Genomic DNA, 19,324 nt, shown 5'->3' with positions numbered 1-19,324 from the left:
CTGTATTTATATATATAAAAATCCATGTGTAAGTGGACCTGCACGGTATGAACCTATGTTGTTCAAGGGTCAACTGTACTTAAGTTTTGGGAAGTCAAAAGTTACATGTGGATTTTCAAGTGCACAGTGAATCGGGGCCCTTAACCTCTGCATTGTTCAGGGTCAACTATATAGCATGTCCATACTATGGTATACTATTCAGTATGTTAAGAAAAGTGAGGTAGACCTATATGTACTGATATGCAATAACTATGATATATTTTTCAGTGAAAAAATTAAGTTGCAGAAAAAAGTAACTGGTATGATCTCATTTAAAAAACTGTATCAACCTCCCCCCCAAAACACACACATTTATGTCTATAGATACATACTAAAAAGATCTGGAAGGATATATACCAAACAATTTTAATATCGGTTACTCCTGGGGTAAGGAACTTCTACTTTTTTTAAAAAAAGTACTTATTTAAATTCAAGTTAGTTAACATACAGTGTAGTACTGGTTTCAGGAGTAGAATCCAGTGATTCATTGCTTACATATAACACCCAGTGCCCATCCCAATAAGGGCCCTCCTTAATACCCATTACCCTATCAACAAAAGGCAACAAGAGCCCAAATATCCATCGACTGATGAATGGGTAAAGAAGATATGGTATAAGATGTGGTGTGTGTGTATGTGTGTGTGTATGTATGTGTGTGTGTGTGTGTGTAATATATATATAATGGAATACTACTCAGCAATCAAAAAGAATGAAACCTTGCTATTTGCAACAATGTGGATGGAATTAGAGGGTAGTATGCTAAGTGAAATAAGTCAGTCAGAGTAAGGTATATGATTTCACTCATATGTGCAATTTAAGAAACAAAACAGATGAACATAGGGGAAGGGAAGGAACTTTTATGTTTTTACATTTCTGTTATGTTTAAGTTATTAATAGTGAAAATGTATTACTTATTTTTTAAATTAATATATAAAACCCAAAACAAAGGGGCTCTATGCTATGTCACAGTAGTATCACTGAATTATTTAATTGAGAGCTAAACCCAGAATCTTCAGAAATGTTCATCTTCCCAGATTGGTATCTCTGAGGATGTGGCCATTAAGCAAGTAAGTTTACAAAAACAATACATGCTTATGATAAAAGCTCAATCAGTATAGAAGGATATACACAGCAAAGTAAAACTCTCCCTCTTCCAACCAGCAATCTATTAATCCCATTAACCAGAGACAACCAATATTAACAGCTTCTTTTGTAGCCATCCAAATATTAAAAAGGAGAGTACTTAGAAACACAGTTTTATAGCTTTTTTACCTTATGTTTCTAAGGATAATAAAATATATTAACAGCAATGACTACTGACTATGTAGGTCAGCTGTTCGTAATGATGAAGCACGTCAAAAATATGTTATGCTTAAATGCCTATATCACAACATTCAATATTAAAGGTCAAATAACAAAACACTTTGGAGAAATCAACATAATTCCATTAGAAGAAAATAACTTACTTCCTCTCAAATTTACAGTAAGCTAAGCTGTGGCAAGAATCTAGCTCAAAAGTTTAGTTATATTCATTTTCTTCACATGAAATGTTAATTTTTTAAAGGAAGTTGGAAAAAAATGTTACTCCAATTGGCTTTCCCCCCATAGGGCAGATACTCACCACATTCTGCTTTGTTGTTTCCTCTAGGGTCTGTATGACATACAACCTATTTCGACAGCGCAAGCTGTGTATATCTTCATAGCGAATATTACCATATTTCTGCAAAAAAAAATGATTTCAGCAGATACTCATTCATAATAAATATCTGCTTTTCTTACACTTGAATTTCATCAGACTCAATTCTCAGAGGCCTTGGTTCTATTTCTAGCTATTTTCCTAACTTGTTCAGTGGTTATGCAAATTTTCACCTCCCACGTTTCAGTTGTTCTATATATTTACTGGAGAGAATTCAATCTACTATGTGTCTAGACTATGTATAAGAACATTGGAAAAATTCTTAGTCTCTAAGAAGACTTTTCACCTTTTTATATGGTGATAGATATTTATAAGTGGTCATTATCTGTGAAAGCAAGTAAGAATCATTTCATTTAAAGATAGCAAACTGAAGCAGGTGAGGCTATATGACCTAGGAAGAGTTGATAGAACTCATTTTTATACAATGGAGCACTACTCAGCCAAAAAAGAATGAAATCTTGCCATCTGCAACACATGGATGGACCCTGAGGGTATTATGCTAAGTGAAATAAGTCAGAGAAAGACAAATACCACATGATTTCACTTATAAGTAGAATCTAAAAAATAAACAAAACCCAAACTCATAGATGCACAGAACAGAGCAGTAGTTGCCAGAGGAGAGGGGAGTTGGAGGGGGAAAAAATGGGTATGGGGGGATCAAGAGGTACAAATTTCCAGTTATAAAGTAAGTCCATGGAGATATAAAGTACAGCATAGGGAATATAGTCAATAATATTGTATTAACTTTGTATGGTGACAGATGATAACTACACTTACTGTAGTGATCAGTTCACGATGTATACAATACAAATGTTGAATCAGTGTATCGTACACATGAAATTAATATAATATTGTATGCCAATTATACCTCAATAAAATAAACAAATGAAATTGGATTTTAAATTATATCTTTAGTTGTATTATTATTTTATTCTTGATATACCACTAGAGATATAACTATAGTACTGATCATTTAAACTATGCTATGTAATTATATTTGTGGTATAAAAAAAAACTTACCTCATTTGACTCTCTAATCAAATCTGTAATATCCACTTTAATAAGACTGCTTTTCTCATCACTCACATTTGAACCCTGCTGAACACTTGAAGGCAATGGGCTATCCTTATTAGTGACACTGTCAAAGAACCTATCCAAAAGTGACAGTAATACAAAAATTAGTGGAAGTAAAATGCAGAGAAAATGATAGCTAATTTCTCCCTAGTTAGAGGTTAATGTCAACTGATAGGACAAAGGGTGGTCTTATGAAGAAGTGGAATCTGAAGATGGTTAGTAATTAGGAAGACAAGGAAGAGGGGAATGGGATGGTGAAGAAATTATTTCAGAGGCAGAGAGGAGAGCATGAGGAAAGCAAATAGGCTCAGAGAGTACTCAGCAAATACCACATAGACTAATAAGGATGGAATACAGGGTATGTAGAGGCACGTAAGGAGAAATAAAAAAGATACATTGAGGCCCTAACGTAGAGTGTTCTGAATGCCAGAGTGTTTATATTTTATTCTGTACAAAATGGTATTTGATGCACCCTTACAATAGTGACCCATTCATTTAACATATACGTACATAGTGTACATGTGCACACACACACAAAGTGCTCCAATATAAAATAACATTCACAGAAAAAGTACTGGGAAAATAAGGCTCAGTATACCTGACTGAAATTACCTGAAAATCAGAATGATCTCCCCCACTGGTTTTTAACATTATCAACTATTCTTCCCCCTTCAAACTACTTTTACACAACAATACTTTATAGCTCAAACTGGGACTATGAAAGTCCCAGCGTACCGAATCAACAATATTAGTGTAAATGTGTATGTTACCAAGTGACTTACTTCAGAGGGATCTGCTCTTACTATATCTTATTTTGAAACAGAGAAGTGGACATTAGTCCTAGATTTTTCATACAACTAGCTTTGTGACACTGGGCAAACTGTTTAAAGCTTCTAGGGCTATTTCCTCATCTGCAAAACAAAGGGACTGAACAAGATCATCTCCAAGGGGCTCTCCAGATTTAAACATTACGGTTCTGACAGTACCTGTTTAAAGTTGTCACAGCTTCAGCATCATCTTTACATGTGATCAGTTTGTCTAAATTATAGTCAAGTATTGCCAATCCCAGTTGTAAAATGGCCTTTATTCCATCATAGAAGAAACAGTCCACCACATTCACTGCACTTTCAATAGGCAGCACACTAATAAAAAGTGTGAGGAACCATGAGAGAGAAACTGAGGAAAAGAATGTCATATCGGTCATACGTTCTGTAAGTTGGGGAAAGTGATCCCTGATAAGTTCTTCAAAGACTGCCTGATCCACCAAGGCACCTGGTGAGCATAAAAAGAAGTTTAAAAATGAATCCCCTTCAAAAGGACTTGTTTCTGATACCTTCCCACTTACTAGTATGCCAATATATCTCATTTCTATTCCTTCAATTATGAACTTCTTCAGTGCCTTTCCTATATTTCACACATCTCTTTATCTGCTAGTAAAGTGTCATGAATCAAGAAGCACTTGAGAAACTCAGTTCAAATTCATTTGAACAGTAATTTATTCAATCTTTTGCAGAAACCTGTAATAGGCACCATAAGAGATACTCCAATTAATGAAATAGCCTCATCTTCAAAGAGCTTAATATCTAGAACTTCAGATCAATACACAAATAACTATAATGAAAGAACTTTAGATAAATACACAAATAACTATAATGAAAGAATGAAATGCAATCAATAACCCAGCTATGATACTGAAGGCGTATGAGTGTACAAAGTAGAAACCACCTACAGCTTTAAGGTAGAGTATAAAAATCTATAAATATTTGATGACTGAAGAAAATATTATACAATTAACAAACTAAGAAATTGACCCTTCTTTTAAACCTTGAAAATATGAATACAATTCATATAAATGTAGAGATTTCAAGCTGGTTAAAATCTCTCTCTCATTAAGTAATTATTAAAAATGTTCCAGTAGCTCTGGATGCTTCAGATCACCACTGTTTTAGCAATACAGAGATAGTCAACTTAAAATTTCTATTTCTTAAGAAACAGACCAGGCATTTTATCTTAAAAAAGCAACATAATAAAAAAAGCTTTCCAATCATATATTCAGTACAAAAAGCTCTTCTCATGAGCATATCAGTGAATGTAACATTTTGATACTGCTTACATTTTGTGTATTTCAAAACCTAATTGATCAGTTCTTCCACTTGATACATAAATTGGTACATAATTACAAGAGACATATAAATTGTTCAGAAAAAAATATGTGCTTATATATGGGATATGTATGTGTGTGTGTTTACCAATGATTCGACGGTTAAAATAATCAGGCAACATCCATTCACACACAGCAACCAGAAGCCAAAAAGCTTCTTCCTCTTTTGCATACAGAAGCAGCACTGAAGTTAAAATGTTCATTGCCTAAAATTGACAGAAAAATAAATAAATAAATACTGCTTGGGTGATGATTACATTTGTTTTTCAAACCCTAGTTTCAGTAATAAAAACTATGAAAAGTAATCATAATGGAAACAAGCACTCTGAGCCAGTCTAAAGCAAAACAAGGTAAAGTCCGGCTAACATTTGCAATCAGTTACTTTATACAGTAAATTCAAAGAAAATGAAGCAGTAATATGAATATAGAACAAAATAAGCAAAACCTCTATAATTTTACACTAAATTCAGTGAATAAAGTATCTTAATTATTGCAAATCAGGAAAAACACATAATTTTCAAGAAGATATTAAAACTGGAGAAACAAACTTCATCTGTATTTTCAACTGCCTACAAGAGAACATCTCTTAAATATCAATCATCCTCAATTGTGTTCAAAACTAAACACCTTTTCTCATTAAACAGGATTCTCTTCTTTGCTATCCTAATTTTGATCATGCTCGAAACCCTTTACCTGCCACATCCAATGTGTCTTTACAGCCTAGTTTCTTATTATAAAATGTCTTTTTGATCTGCTTTATCCTCTCCATTCCACCCTAACTTTCTCCTTGTAATCTATCTTGCATACAAATGTCAGATCATTACTTTTACATTTGGCCACAGAGCTTGTTATGAAGGTAATAAACCCTTAATGTATAGAATCTGGAAAGAATGGAAATGTATGAAGGAAATTAAATCTCCTGTATCCTACCTACCCAGAGACCACCACTGTTAATAAGTTGATGTACTATGTGTGTGCATATGTGTGCTTTCCTTCCTTTTTCCCCTTCTAAAGTTTGTTTTTTTTCACTTACCATCTTATTACACATTCTCAATGCCATTAAATAATTCTAAAACAGTGTATTTAATAACTATGAAATAATCTAGTAAGTTGAATATACTATAAATTATTTAACCATTCTACTATTGTTGGACATTTATTTTGAATCCAATTTTTCACTACTATATGTAACACTGCAATGAATGCCTTTGTATACAAATCTTGAAGTATGTTATTCTTTTCTCAGGAAAGATATACATAACAATGAAAGTATTCAAATAATACTATTTTTAAATGACATATTACTACCAAATTATATTCCAGAAAGACTGTACCAATTTATATTCCTGACCAACAGTGTTTGAATGTTTATTTCACTGCTCCTTTGCCAATACTAAATACTGAGAATTGTAATAATTACAATTGGTCCTTGTTGATTTGATGGTGAAAATGGTATTTCATAGTTTTAATCTGAATTTTTTGAGGCCAAACTTTCTCATTTTTATACTTTATTAATCCATCTGTACTTTTGGTTCTATGACTAATCTTTTCATGCTTGTTGCTCATTTTTATATTTTAATACTTTTCTTATAGATTTGTGTATTAAGTATGTAGATTCCTCGCCAGATCTGGCACTGTATTTGACCTCAAGTTTAGTTTTTACCCCATCAATTTTCCTGTTCAAGAAGCCATAATGGCTTAGTCTGTTAAGCATCCAGCTTCAGCTCAGGTCATGATCTCGTGGTCTGCAACATGGTTCAAGCCCTGCGTTGACAGCTCAGATCCTAGAGCCTGCTTCAGATTCTGTGTCTCCCTCTCTCTGCCCCTTCTCTGCTTGTGCTCGGTCTCTCTCTCAAAATAATAAACTTTAAAAAGTTTTTAAAAAGAAGCCATAATGGGAGGGGGGTGGTCAGTGAAAATGGCAGAGTAAGGCCCTCTGAAAGTGCTCTCCTTTATATAAGAAACAAGAACACTGGTTCGGGCGCCTGGGTGGCTCAGTCGGTTGAGCGTCCGACTTCAACTCGGGTCATGATCTCGCAGTTCGTGAGTTCAAGCCCTGCATTGGGCTCTGTGCTGACAGCTCAGAGCCTGGAGCCTGCTTCTGATTCTGTGTCTCCCTCTCTTTGCCCCTTCCCCACTCATGCTCTGTCTCTGTCTCTCAAAGATGAATAAACATTTTAAAAATTTAAAAAAAAGAAACAAGAACACTGGAAAATACTGTCAGAATCAATTTTTCAGAACTATGAAAATTAACCAAAATCTTATAACAACTCAGAAAGCATTTATTTAATAAAATGGCTGAATCTCAGTAAAAACAGTGAGCTCTGTGGCATTTTAAATTGCCTGATACGCATACCTCCTCCTCAGCTTCACATTAGCCTTAAAAACCAACACTCCAGCAATTATAGTAAAAACACCTAGCAGCCACTGCAGGGACCAGGCAGGGCTGGAGCTCCTTCAGAGCCCCATTTTCACATAATTGTCATTATTTGGCCTGTCTGGTGGTTTCCACTTGAAGACTCCACTCACAAGGCTGTGTTTATTTGACCTGACACAGCATTCATGATAGGCAAACCCTTCTCTCAGTGTGTTTGTTGAAAACAATTGGAGGCAGTTATTGAACATGAGGCTTGCTGAGGCAGTGGATAAAAGTTGGGTCAAATAATAGGCTAATAAAGGGTCAAAATGAAAAACTGGGTAATGAGATACCCATAGGGGGCTTTGTAAGGCTCTGAGAAATTCCTGGGAATCTAGAAGGCCATGTGCACGATATGGCTTTATGCATGCCCAGAGATGTGTGTATGCTCAGGAAAGAACAGAAAAGGCCCTAAGCTCTCACCTCTGGTTAATCTTGAAGTTCTACAGAAGTAGGATGTGATAGAGAATAGAAAAAATAGGGAAAAATCAACAAAACCAAAAGTTGGTTCTTTGAAAAGATTTTTAAAAATTGAAACAAACAAACCCCAAAATACCTTTAGGTAGCCTAACCAAAAAGATAAAAAACAGAGAAAGGACTCAAATTATTAAAATCAAGAAACAGAGAATAGTACTACCAATCTTAACAGAAATAAAAAGGATTCTAAGGGAATATGCTAACAAATGAGATAACCTAGATATAAAATGGTTAATGAGATAACCTAGATATAAAATGGTTAATTCCTAGAAAAACACAAACTACCGAGACCAACTCAAGGAGAAACAGAAAAATCTGAATAGACCTATAAGAAGTAGTGACTGAATTAGTAATGACATAATTTCCTGCAAAGAAGACTCTAGGAACAGATAGCTTCACTAGCAAATTCTACCAAACATTTAAAGAAGAATTAACATCAATCCCTTATAAACTCTTCAAAAAAATAGGAGAGGAAGAAATACTACCCACCTTATTCTATGAGGCCCTGATACTAACACCAAAGAGGTATCTTAACTAGGTATCATTTTATTTTATGAATATAAATGTAAAAATACTAAACAAAATACTAGCAAACTGAACCTGTAAGGGTTAAATTGTAGGTAGTGTAGGGCTAATGCTTAGCTTGAAAAATAACAGCTTTGTGTTGACACTGAAGGTTAAGAGATAACAGCCTTGCTTTGCTCTGGTAAACTACTCTTGTAAATTAGGCTTCACCAATTAAGGAAACAAAAGTTCAAAGAAAAGAGCATCAGAGGCAGGGTCAAGGAGATCCACTGGTTGCAACTTAGAGGCAGAAAGTCTAAAGTAAACACCTCATTAGGCAACTGTTTCTAACTCATCTGGAAACTGTTTCTTTGTTCTGTTCCCAGGTGATGATAAAACGATGTGATCGGTTATAAAAACTCTGTACCCCGGCTGTTCGAGGCCGCACTCTTATCAAGAGTGTTGGTCCCGATCGGTCAGCCTTGCCTCTCATTGTAATAAACTTTGTTGTGACTGTCACTGGTGCCCGTAGCATTCTGTTTCAGGAGTCGTCTGGATGCAACAAACCCAATAACACATAAAAAGGATTATAGAGCCAAGACCCAGGGAGATTTATCTTGGAAATACAAGGAGGGTCAACATATGAAAATACATCAATGTAATACAGGACATTAACAGAATAAAAGTAAAAAAACCACATGATTATCTCAATAGACAAAGAAAAATGGTTTGACAAAATCCAACACTCTTTCATGATAAAAACACTCAACCTAGGAATATATGAGAACTTTCTCAACTAGTCCCATCAGCCATAATGAGTCAGTACAGTTCACATGGCTTTTTGATCAAAAGCAATAAAACCTGCTTATTAAATTCAGACTTTTTCTCGGCTTGAAAGATTCTCCATGATTTTGTCCTATACAAACTTATTTACTTCTTGATTCTGACATAAATCTAGCCAGACTGATCTCCATGGTAGGCTTATTCTCACATGAATGGTATTGCTCATATTGTTACTTTAACTCAGAATAACTTTCCTTGTGCCCTCCATGTTTCTAACTTTGCTCTCATCTTTTAGAAGTCAAAAGCATGTGCCACCTACTTTGAAGGTGCCTCTACACTATATATAGATAACATTGTGGACTCTGTGAGTATAAGTTCTTTGAGAAAAGAAGTGCCACACTTGTTTTTTTTTTTTTTTTTACCTCTCAGAGATCCTAAAATACGCTAAACATTGTAATTTAGGTGATCCATTCACTCAAATTGTTTTTCAAAAAAATTCTCTATTGATAAGATTTAATGGATACAATTGATACATAATCATTATAAGTGCTCAGCCCACTATAAAGGAATGTGTGGCTGATAGTGCTAGCTATCCACCACAATCCAGTCTCCCTTCTTCCATAGTATCTGGATATATATATATGCTCAGTCACACTATATTTTGCAGACTTCTTTGTAAACAGGTGTGGCCAGAAAACTAAGACCCTCCAACAGAATGTGGATGAAGTGATATATGCGCATTCTAGGCCTACTAGCCAATAAAATCTATAATTGTTTCTCCATGCTCTCTCCAGTTTCCTGTGAATGGTAATGGCAATGAAAGAGCATCTTGGAAGCCATGTTTTGAAGATGACAGGGAGTGCTTCAGCCTAAGGCCCTGAATAATCTCATGAACGAGAGCTGCCTATTGACTTAAATACTTGCTCTTCCGTTTATTCCTTTGAGGAAACTTCTATTGTGTTTAAGCTATTACCTATTTGAGGTTATTTGTGTTAGCAGTCTAGCATCCCTAGTTAATATAGTGTGCTCCTAAAGGATTTTTTCAATGATTCCCCCACTGTCAACAAAATAAAATGCAAACTCCTGACCTCTCCCAATCTACCTGATATTTTTCCTCTATCTACTTAGCTTCATTCACCCTACATTTCTAAGAAACAAAACATGGTTCTACATACATTCTATGTTTACCTCTATCTGTGTTTGGTTACACTGATGCTTCTACCTGGAACATTCTTTCATTCCAGCTCCATACATCCAAAATTCACCAATTATCAAGACCTACAAATGCTACTACCTCTTCCACGAAGTCTTCTCGGATTCCTCCAGATGAAAATAATTTATCCCTACGATAAATCCTGACAGAACTTTACATTTCTTTAATAATTTGTCCCACTTGCTTTTTATTTGCCAATGAATATGTTTTAATGCTTATCGTTCGTATACTTTCAAGGGCAGGATCCTTATAGGATTCATCTTTATATAGTCTTAAGCACCTAGCAAAGTATCTTTTACAGAGCAGGAATGCAATAAACACTTGTTAAATGTAAAAGAAAAATGAAGTAATGAAATACCAATTCTCTTAAGTATTCCCGCTACCATCTACTTAGATTAAAAATAAGCCCTTATCGGGGCGCCTGGGTGGCGCCGTCGGTTAAGCGTCCGACTTCAGCCAGGTCACGATCTCGCGGTCCGTGAGTTCGAGCCCCGCGTCAGACTCTGGGCTGATGGCTCGGAGCCTGGAGCCTGTTTCCGATTCTGTGTCTCCCTCTCTCTCTGCCCCTCCCCCGTTCATGCTCTGTCTCTCTCTGTCCCAAAAATTTAAAAAAAAAAAAAAAAAAAATAAGCCCTTATCAATCTCAGCCCAACCTTTCTTATCACAATTTTCAAATAGAGCTATATTTGATATGATTTTACCATTTGGAATATGTACACAGATGGGCTCATACTGAAGTCATACCTGGCAGTATCCAATTTTGGGATTCCTGTATGCATAAGCAGTGAGTACCCGCCTCAGAGCAGATATGCCAGTGTCACTCTGAAAGGCTGGGTGTTCAGGCAGGGAGCGACGCAAATCACGTTCAATTTCTTCAGTAGCCAAGTTGCAGGTCCCTAAGGACTGCTCAACCACTTCAGCATAATAGCCAGGATTAGCAGCCATTTCATTAACAGCACCTGTAAAGACGACTGCATTAACATACAAAAGCAGAGGAATGTAATAAGGCCAACACTTGCATATATACATAAAGAATTGGATAACCTTTAAATTTAGCTTTATACTCAATTAATATCCTAGTACAAACAAAAGAAAAGGCTTCACTAGAATATAACATCAGGACACCAATTTAAAAAATATATTTATTTATTTTTGAGAGGAGGGTGTGGGGGAGACAGAATCCAAAGTCCGCGCAGAGCCCAATGCGGGGATCGATCTCACAAACCGTGAGATCCTGACCTGAGAAGACACTTAACAGACTGACCTACCCAGGCACCAGCCCCAGGACACCAATTTTATTCAACAGAATTTTCATAAACTGTTTTTTTTCCCTTAACTTTCCTTTGACACTAGAGCTAGAGATATTACCAATTAGCCATATCTTGCCTAATAAACTAATTTGCTCAGACAACGGATGTGTGGATATATAAGTAAGTACACATAACTACCTTACTCTCTTTGACTAGTCTGAACTCATGAATAAGAGTTTGTTCTAGCCATCTTTGTAATTATTTTTACTTAGTGCATAACTCCTAGAAGGGGCATGGCTAGTATCTGTTAGTAAAGTGAATAAATACCTGAAAAAAGCATCCACAGCTCTCCTCTTAAGGTCTCTGGAATCCCTCTTACAACCAGATCTCGAGTCTTTTTGGTCCGAAACATGCTAACCCCACGCCCACATTCTGTAAACAGGATGTTCCATGACTGTTCCTTCATTTTTTCTTTCAACTGTAACAAAAAATCAAAGCAACTAAACATGGTGACAAATGAACTTCTTTCAAATAACTTGAAAACTCTCTTCACTGTGAAGTAATACCCGTGGAAATCAAGAACAGAGAAAGTCAAAATCAGTATTCACAGAGGCCAAACACTGGAGCACTGTTCACAAATCTTTCAAATCCACGTGAGCATAATAGATGTATTTTACTATTTTAATTCTTACCTAAACTCATATAAAAATGGGAAAAGCATTACACTTCAGAGGTAAAACTTTGAACCATTATTCTCCCCCACTCACCTCAATTTTAGAATTATTGGCAATCTATGCATATAAAACACGATGTTCAATTTTCATTGTTTATCTTAATTCTTGTTAATAACCCTTTTTTTGTGAAAATATCATTTTTATGTGATGGAATGAAATAAGTCACACAGTAGTACCTGCTGGAAAACCTTATCAAGCACCAAAAGAAGATTTCAATTGTGGTACCTTCTAGTCTGCTCTAAGATTTTTATTTTTGATAAACTGTTTCAGCCCATAGATTTTAGTATTTTGTTTTCCTACCATTTTGGAATTAAGATTCTCCAAATTCTGAGGGTGAAATACTGTCATTAAGGCTTCGGTGTTCACAGTTTTACTGCATTCTCTCTGGCATGTCAAAGACTGTACCTCAATATTATCGGATGGGTCTGTAGAATCAGAACTAATAGGAACCTAAAAAAGAAAAAATGTAATTGTCCCAAATGCATGCTTAAAAGTTTCTGCAAGAAGAAAAAGTGCTCATGTTTTATCTATCATTTATGAAGCACAATCTGTCTACATAATAAATATTGAAGCAATGTCTCAGAGAGACAATTGTTTTTCTTTTGAAATTAGAGATAGCAAGAAATTAGTGTCTGCAACAGCAAACTCAAGACTTCAGTGAGCCCACTCCCCTGTAAAAACAAAATATTGGCAAAGAATTTTTAAAAATACAAGTTCAGAACACTGGAAATGAACCAAAGGCACAGAACGAACTGAAAAGCAGAGATACAACTAAAACTAATGAATATCAATAGGAACATCAGACTGTGAAGTTTTAACATGAGGCTATTCTCATCACCCCTCCCTCCCAAGCTCAGAGGTATGGTAGCCATGAAAGCCTGCATTAACACAGCCAAAGGATCTTCTGGAGCTTCACTAAAATCCCCATCCCCAGAACACAGTCAATATTTTAATCAGACTAGCAGCTCCCTAGAAAATCCCCATTCTCAGGGTATTGTTATCATTTGATTTAATTCAGAACTCAGGTCTGTGAAAAAAGCCCAGTCCCCAGGGCACTACAGATGCCTAAGGCTATGATTTCAGTTTGGGGGAAACTAGAGCCTGGCTAAAAATCTAAAAGGAAGATCTAGATAACCATAGGGAACTTTGAAAGATTCTAACATATTCTTGGGGACCTAGAAGTACGTGTAAACGTATAGGGTTGTGAAACTGGCTAGGAAAGAAACGGGACAGGAGAAGGCCCCATTTGCTCAATTCTGGACTATTCTGGAGGTAAGAAGTGAAAGATAAGGCTGATTTAAAAGCTTCCAGAAGTTTGAGGTATACTTTCACACAAAGATTTCCTTTGCAAAAAGTAGAAAACTTAATGGTTCACAGCATTTAAGGAGCTCACTGACCCATCACTGGCTGGCCACTAATTTATACTGACTAAAGGGGGTAATCAGAGAAAGCCAGGTTTAAAAATAAAAACAGGAACTATTTTTAAAAAGCAACCAACAGAAAATGTCTTTGAGAGGGCCCAGTTCCTAGATTTTGTAAACTAAGAATGTAAAGTAGCTATTATAAATATATTAGAAGAATGAAAGGAAATTGTTTAAAAAAATAAGGACCCAATTAAAAAGTGGGCAAAAGGTCTGAATATAGACCTCTCCAAAGAAAATAAAAAGATGACAGACAAATAATCATATAAAAAGATGTTCAATATTGTATCACTAGGGAATTACAAATGAAAAAAACAATGAGATACTATTGGCTATTAAAATGGCTAAAATCCAAAACACTGACAAGAACAAGTACTTGCTGCTGAGGATATGGAAAAAGAAATTTCATTCACTGCTGATGGAAATACAAAAATGGTACAGCCACTTTGGAAGATGGTTGGCAGTTTCTTACAAAGCAAAACATAGCCTTACTATGATATGATTGAGGAATTGTGCTCCTAGGTATATACCCAGCTAGTTGAAAACGTATGTCCACACAAAAACCCACACATGAATGTTTATAGCAGCTTTATTCATAGTTGCCAAAAATTGAAGGCAACCAACGTATCCCTATTAAAGGTGAATGGATAAACATTGTGGTATATCCAAACAATGAAATATTTTTCCGCAATAAAAACTATCAACAAAACATAAAGAAATAAAAAAATCTGAACTTACTAATAACATGTAAGGACACTGAATCTGTAATCCAAAACCCCCACCAAATAAAAGTGCTGGATCAGATGGTTTCATGGGTGAATTCTACTAAACATTTAAAGAATTAATGCCAATCCTTCTCAAATTCTTCCAAAAAAGTAAAGGGGATGGGAACAATCCCAAACAAATTTTACAAGGTCAGAATACCCAATACTAAATCCAAATAAGAACACAAGAAAAGAAATTATAAGCTAAAATCCCGATGAATAGAGATGCAAAAAATTCTCAACATCATACTAGCAAATCAAATTCAGTAACACTTTAAAAGGATCATACATTATGATCAAGTGGGATTTATCCCTGGGAGGGAAGGATGGCTCAACATACACAAATCAATAAATGGCATACATCACATGAACAGAATAAAAAATAAAAAACATATGATCATCCCAAAAGCCATCAGACAAAATTCAATGTCCTTTCATGATAAAAACTTTCAACAACGTGGGTATAGAAGACACATACCTCAATATAATAAAGGCCATATATGACAAGCCCACAGCTAACATAATGATCCATGGTAAAATGTTGAAAGCCTTCCCTTTGAGATTAGGAACAAGATAAACCAGCCTACTCTCACCACTCCTATTCAAAATAGTACTACAAATCCTAGCTAGAGCCATCAGTCAAGATAAAGAAATAAAATGTATCCAAATAGGAAAGGAAGAAGTAAAATTGTTTCTGTTTGCTGATTAAAGGATTTTGTATACAGAAAATCCTAAAGATTCTACCAAAAACTACTAGAAGTGATAAAGGAATTCAGTAAAGTTGAATACAAAATCAATGTACAGAAATCTGCTTCATTCCTATACACTAATAATGAAACAGCAGAAAATGAAATTAAGAAAACAACCCCATTTACAATTGCAACAAAAATAATAAAATATCTAGGAATAAAATTAACCAAAGAGGTGAAAGACTTGTACTCTGAAACCTATAAAACACTGATGAAAGAAATTCAAGACAACACAAAGAAATGTAAAGATATTCCATGCTTATGAGTTGAAAGAACAAATATTGTTAAAATGTCTGTACTATCCAAAGCAATATATACACTTAACGTAATCCCTATCAAAATACCAACAGCATTTTCCACAGAACTGTAACAAACAATCCTAAAATTTGTATAGAACTACAAAAGACTTCGAATAGCCAAAGCAATCTTGAAAAAGAAAAACAAAACTGGAAGTATCATAATTCTAGATTTCAAATTATATTACAAAGTGGTAGTAATTAAAACAGCATGGTACTGGCATAAAAATAGACACAAAGATCAATGGAAGAGAACAGAAAACTTAGAAATAAACCCACAATTATATGGTCAATTAATTTCGACAAAGAAGGAAATGAATACCCAATGGGAAAAAGACAGTCTCTTCAACAAATGGTGTTGGGAAAACTGGACAGCCATAGCAAAAGAATGAAGCTGGATCACTTTCTTATACCATACACAAAAATAAAGTCAAAATGGATTAAAGACCTAAATGCGAGACAGGAAACCATAAAAGTCCTTAAAGAGAGCACAGGCAGTAATCTCACATTGGCTGTAGCAACATTTTTCTAGACTTGTTTCCTGAGGGAAGGGAAATAAAAGCAAAAATATGGTTTTAAGGTATGTTCCTTCTATCCCTACTTTCTTGAGGGTATTTTGTCAAATGCTTGTTCTGCATCTATTGAGAGGATCATATGGTTCAGATCCTTTCTTTTGTTAATGTGGTGTATCATGTTGATTGATTTCTGAATATTCAACCAGCCCTGCAGTCCAGGAATAAATCCCACTTGATCATGGTGAATAATTCTTTTAATGTACTATTGAATGTGATTTGTTAGTATCTTGTTGAGAATTTTTACATCCAGGTTCATCAGTGATATTTGCCTTTAATTCTCCTTTTCAGGGGGTTTTTGAATCAAGGTAATTCTGGCTTCATAGAAAATGGTGCTGGGACAATTGGACAGCGACATGCAGAAGAATGAAACTGGACCACTTTCTTACACCATTACACAAAAAAATAGATTCAAAATGGATGAAAGACCTAAATGTGAGACAGGAAACCATCAAAATCCTACAGGAGAAAACAGGCAGCAACTTTTGACCTTGGCCGCAGCAACTTCTTACTAGACATGTCTCTGGAGGCAAGGGAAATAAAAGCAAAAATGAATTACTGGGACCTCATCAAGATAAAAAGCTTCTGCACAGTGAAGGAAACAATTAGCAAAACTAAAAGGCAACTTACAGAATGGGAGAAGATATTCACAAATGACCTATAGGATAAAGGGTTAGTATCCAAAATCTATAAAGAACTTATCAAACTTGGGCGCCTGGGTGGCTCAGTCAGTTAAACATCCGACTTCAGCTCAGGTCATATGATCTCACGGTTTGTGAGTTCGATCCCCTCATCAGGGTCTGTGCTGACAGCTCAGAGCCTGGAACTTGCTTTGGATTCTGTGTCTCCCTCTCTCTCTGCCCCTCCCCTGCTCATGCTGTCTCTCAAAAATAAATAAACATTAAAAATTTAAAAAAAAAGAACTTCTCAAACTCAACACCCAAAAACAAATAATCCAGTGAAGAAACGGGCAGAAGACATGAATAGATACTTTTCCAAAGATGACACCCAGATGGCTAACAGAGACATGAAAAGATGCTCAACATTACTCATCATCAAAGAAGTAAAAATCAAAATCACAATGAGATACCACCTCACACCTGTCAGAATGTCTAAAATTAACTTTGGAAACAACAGTTATTGGTGAGGATGTGGAGAAAGGGGAACCCTCTTGCACTGTTGGTGGAAACGCAAACTGGTGCAGCCACCCTGGAAAACCATATGGAAGTTCCTCAAAAAATTAATAATATGGGCACCTGGGTGGCTCAGTCAGTTAAGTGTCTGACTCTTGATTTCGGCTCAGGTCATGACCTTGTGGTTCATGAATTCCAACCCCGTGAATTCCACCTTTAGCGCAGAGCCTGCTTGAGATTCTCTCCCCCTCTCTCTTCCCCTCCCCTGTGTGTGCTCTCTCACAAAATAAACTTTGAAAAAAATTAAAATAGAACTACTCTATGACCCAGCAATTACACTACTAGGTATTTATCCAAAGGATACAAAAATGTTGTTTCAAAGAGGCACATGCACCCCAATGTTTATAGCTATATTAACAATAGCCAAAAATGGAAAGAGCCCAAATGTCCATCAACTGGTGAATGGATAAAAAAGATGTGGTATATGTATACAATGGAATATAACTCGGTGATAAAAAAAAAAAAGAATGAAACCTTGCCATTTGCAACAACGTGGATGGAACTAGAGTGTATTATGTTAAGAGAAATTAGAGAAAGATGAGTATCATATAACTTCATTCATATGTGGAATTTAAGAAACACAACAGATGAACATAGGGGAAAGGAAGGAAAAATAAGATAAAAACAGAGAGGGAAGCAACAATAAGAGACTCTTAGAGAAACTGAGAGGCTTGAGGGGAAGGTGGGTGTGGGAATGGGCTAAATGGGTAATGGGCATTAAGGAGGGCATTTGCTGGGATGAGCACCTGGTATTATACGTAAGTGATGAAATTAACACTACACTGTATGTTAATTAACTTTAAATAAATAAATTTTTTAAAAATTAAAAATTTTAAAAAGCCAAAATAAACTATTGGGACTATGTCAAAATAAAAGATTTCTGCACAATGAAGAAAGCAATCCACAAAACTAAAAGGCAACCTACTGAAAAGCAGAAGATATTTGCAAATGACATATCTGATAAAGATTAATATCCGAAATATATAAAGAACTTATACAGCTCAATACCCAAAAAACAAAAAAATCCAACTAAAAAATTGGCAGAAGACATGAATAGACATTTCTCCAAAGAAGACAAACAGATGGCCAACAGACACATGAAAATATGCTCAATGTCACTCATCAGGGAAATGCAAATCAAAGCTACAATGAGATACCACCTCACACCTGTCAGAATAGCTGAAATGAACAACACAAGAAACAAAAGGTGTTGATAAGGATGTGGAGAAAATAGAGTCCTCTTGCACTGTTGGTGGGAATGCAAACTGGTGCAGCCACTGTGGAAAACAATATGGGGGTTCCTCAAAAAGTTAAAAATAGAACTAGTCTACAATCCAGTAGTCACACTACTGGGTATATTTACACAATAAAATACAAAAACACTAATTCAAAAGGATAAATGCACCCCTATGTTTATTGCAGCATTATTTACAATAGCCAAACTATATAAACAGCCCAAGTATCCATGGATAGGTGTATGGATAAAGAAGGTGTGTGGGTGTGTGGGTGTATATGTATTTACTGCAGCATTATTTACAACAGCCAAACTACAGAAACAGACCAATTGTCCAAGAATAGGTGAATGGATACAAAAGGTGCATGTGTGTGTGTGTATGTGTGTGTGTTTATTATTTAGCCATAAAAAAAGGGCATCTTGCCATTTGCAACAACATGGATAGAGCTAGAGGGTATAATGCTAAGTGAAATAAGTCAGCCAGAGAAAGACAAATAACATATGATCTCACGCGTATGTAGAATTTAAGAAATAAAACAAATGAGCATGGGGGAAAAAGAGAGTGAGACAAACCAAGAAACAGACTCTTAACTATAGAGAACAAACTGATGGTTACCTCAGGGAAGGTAGATGGGGGATGGGGCAAATAGGGAATGGGGATTAAAGAATACACTAGAAAAAAAATCCATTTCCTAGCAAACCCGTATACTGACTGGTATTTTGTACATATTCTTATTAAACCTCTAGA

At 35.5% G+C, this 19,324-nt stretch overlaps 1 protein-coding gene across 3 annotated transcripts in view; it reads right to left on the bottom strand.

The window, feature by feature from the left end:
- TBC1D8B (TBC1 domain family member 8B) overlaps nucleotides 1-19,324 on the bottom strand; it is a 56,093-nt gene that overhangs the window by 12,752 nt on the left and 24,017 nt on the right. For all 3 annotated transcript variants that reach the window (XM_007093775.3, XM_042974849.1, XM_042974850.1), the window contains exons 8-14: nucleotides 12,648-12,797; nucleotides 11,941-12,091; nucleotides 11,108-11,322; nucleotides 5,059-5,176; nucleotides 3,796-4,081; nucleotides 2,756-2,885; nucleotides 1,661-1,759 (exon numbers count right to left, since the gene is read on the bottom strand). In XM_007093775.3, the coding sequence (XP_007093837.2) occupies nucleotides 1,661-1,759; nucleotides 2,756-2,885; nucleotides 3,796-4,081; nucleotides 5,059-5,176; nucleotides 11,108-11,322; nucleotides 11,941-12,091; nucleotides 12,648-12,797 (1,149 nt within the window). The remainder of the gene's footprint in view (nucleotides 1-1,660; nucleotides 1,760-2,755; nucleotides 2,886-3,795; nucleotides 4,082-5,058; nucleotides 5,177-11,107; nucleotides 11,323-11,940; nucleotides 12,092-12,647; nucleotides 12,798-19,324) is intronic.

The sequence above is a fragment of the Panthera tigris genome, chromosome X (assembly GCF_018350195.1).
Source record: "Panthera tigris isolate Pti1 chromosome X, P.tigris_Pti1_mat1.1, whole genome shotgun sequence".
Lineage (NCBI taxonomy): Eukaryota > Metazoa > Chordata > Mammalia > Carnivora > Felidae > Panthera > Panthera tigris.
This window is presented reverse-complemented; position numbering and strand designations above follow the sequence as displayed.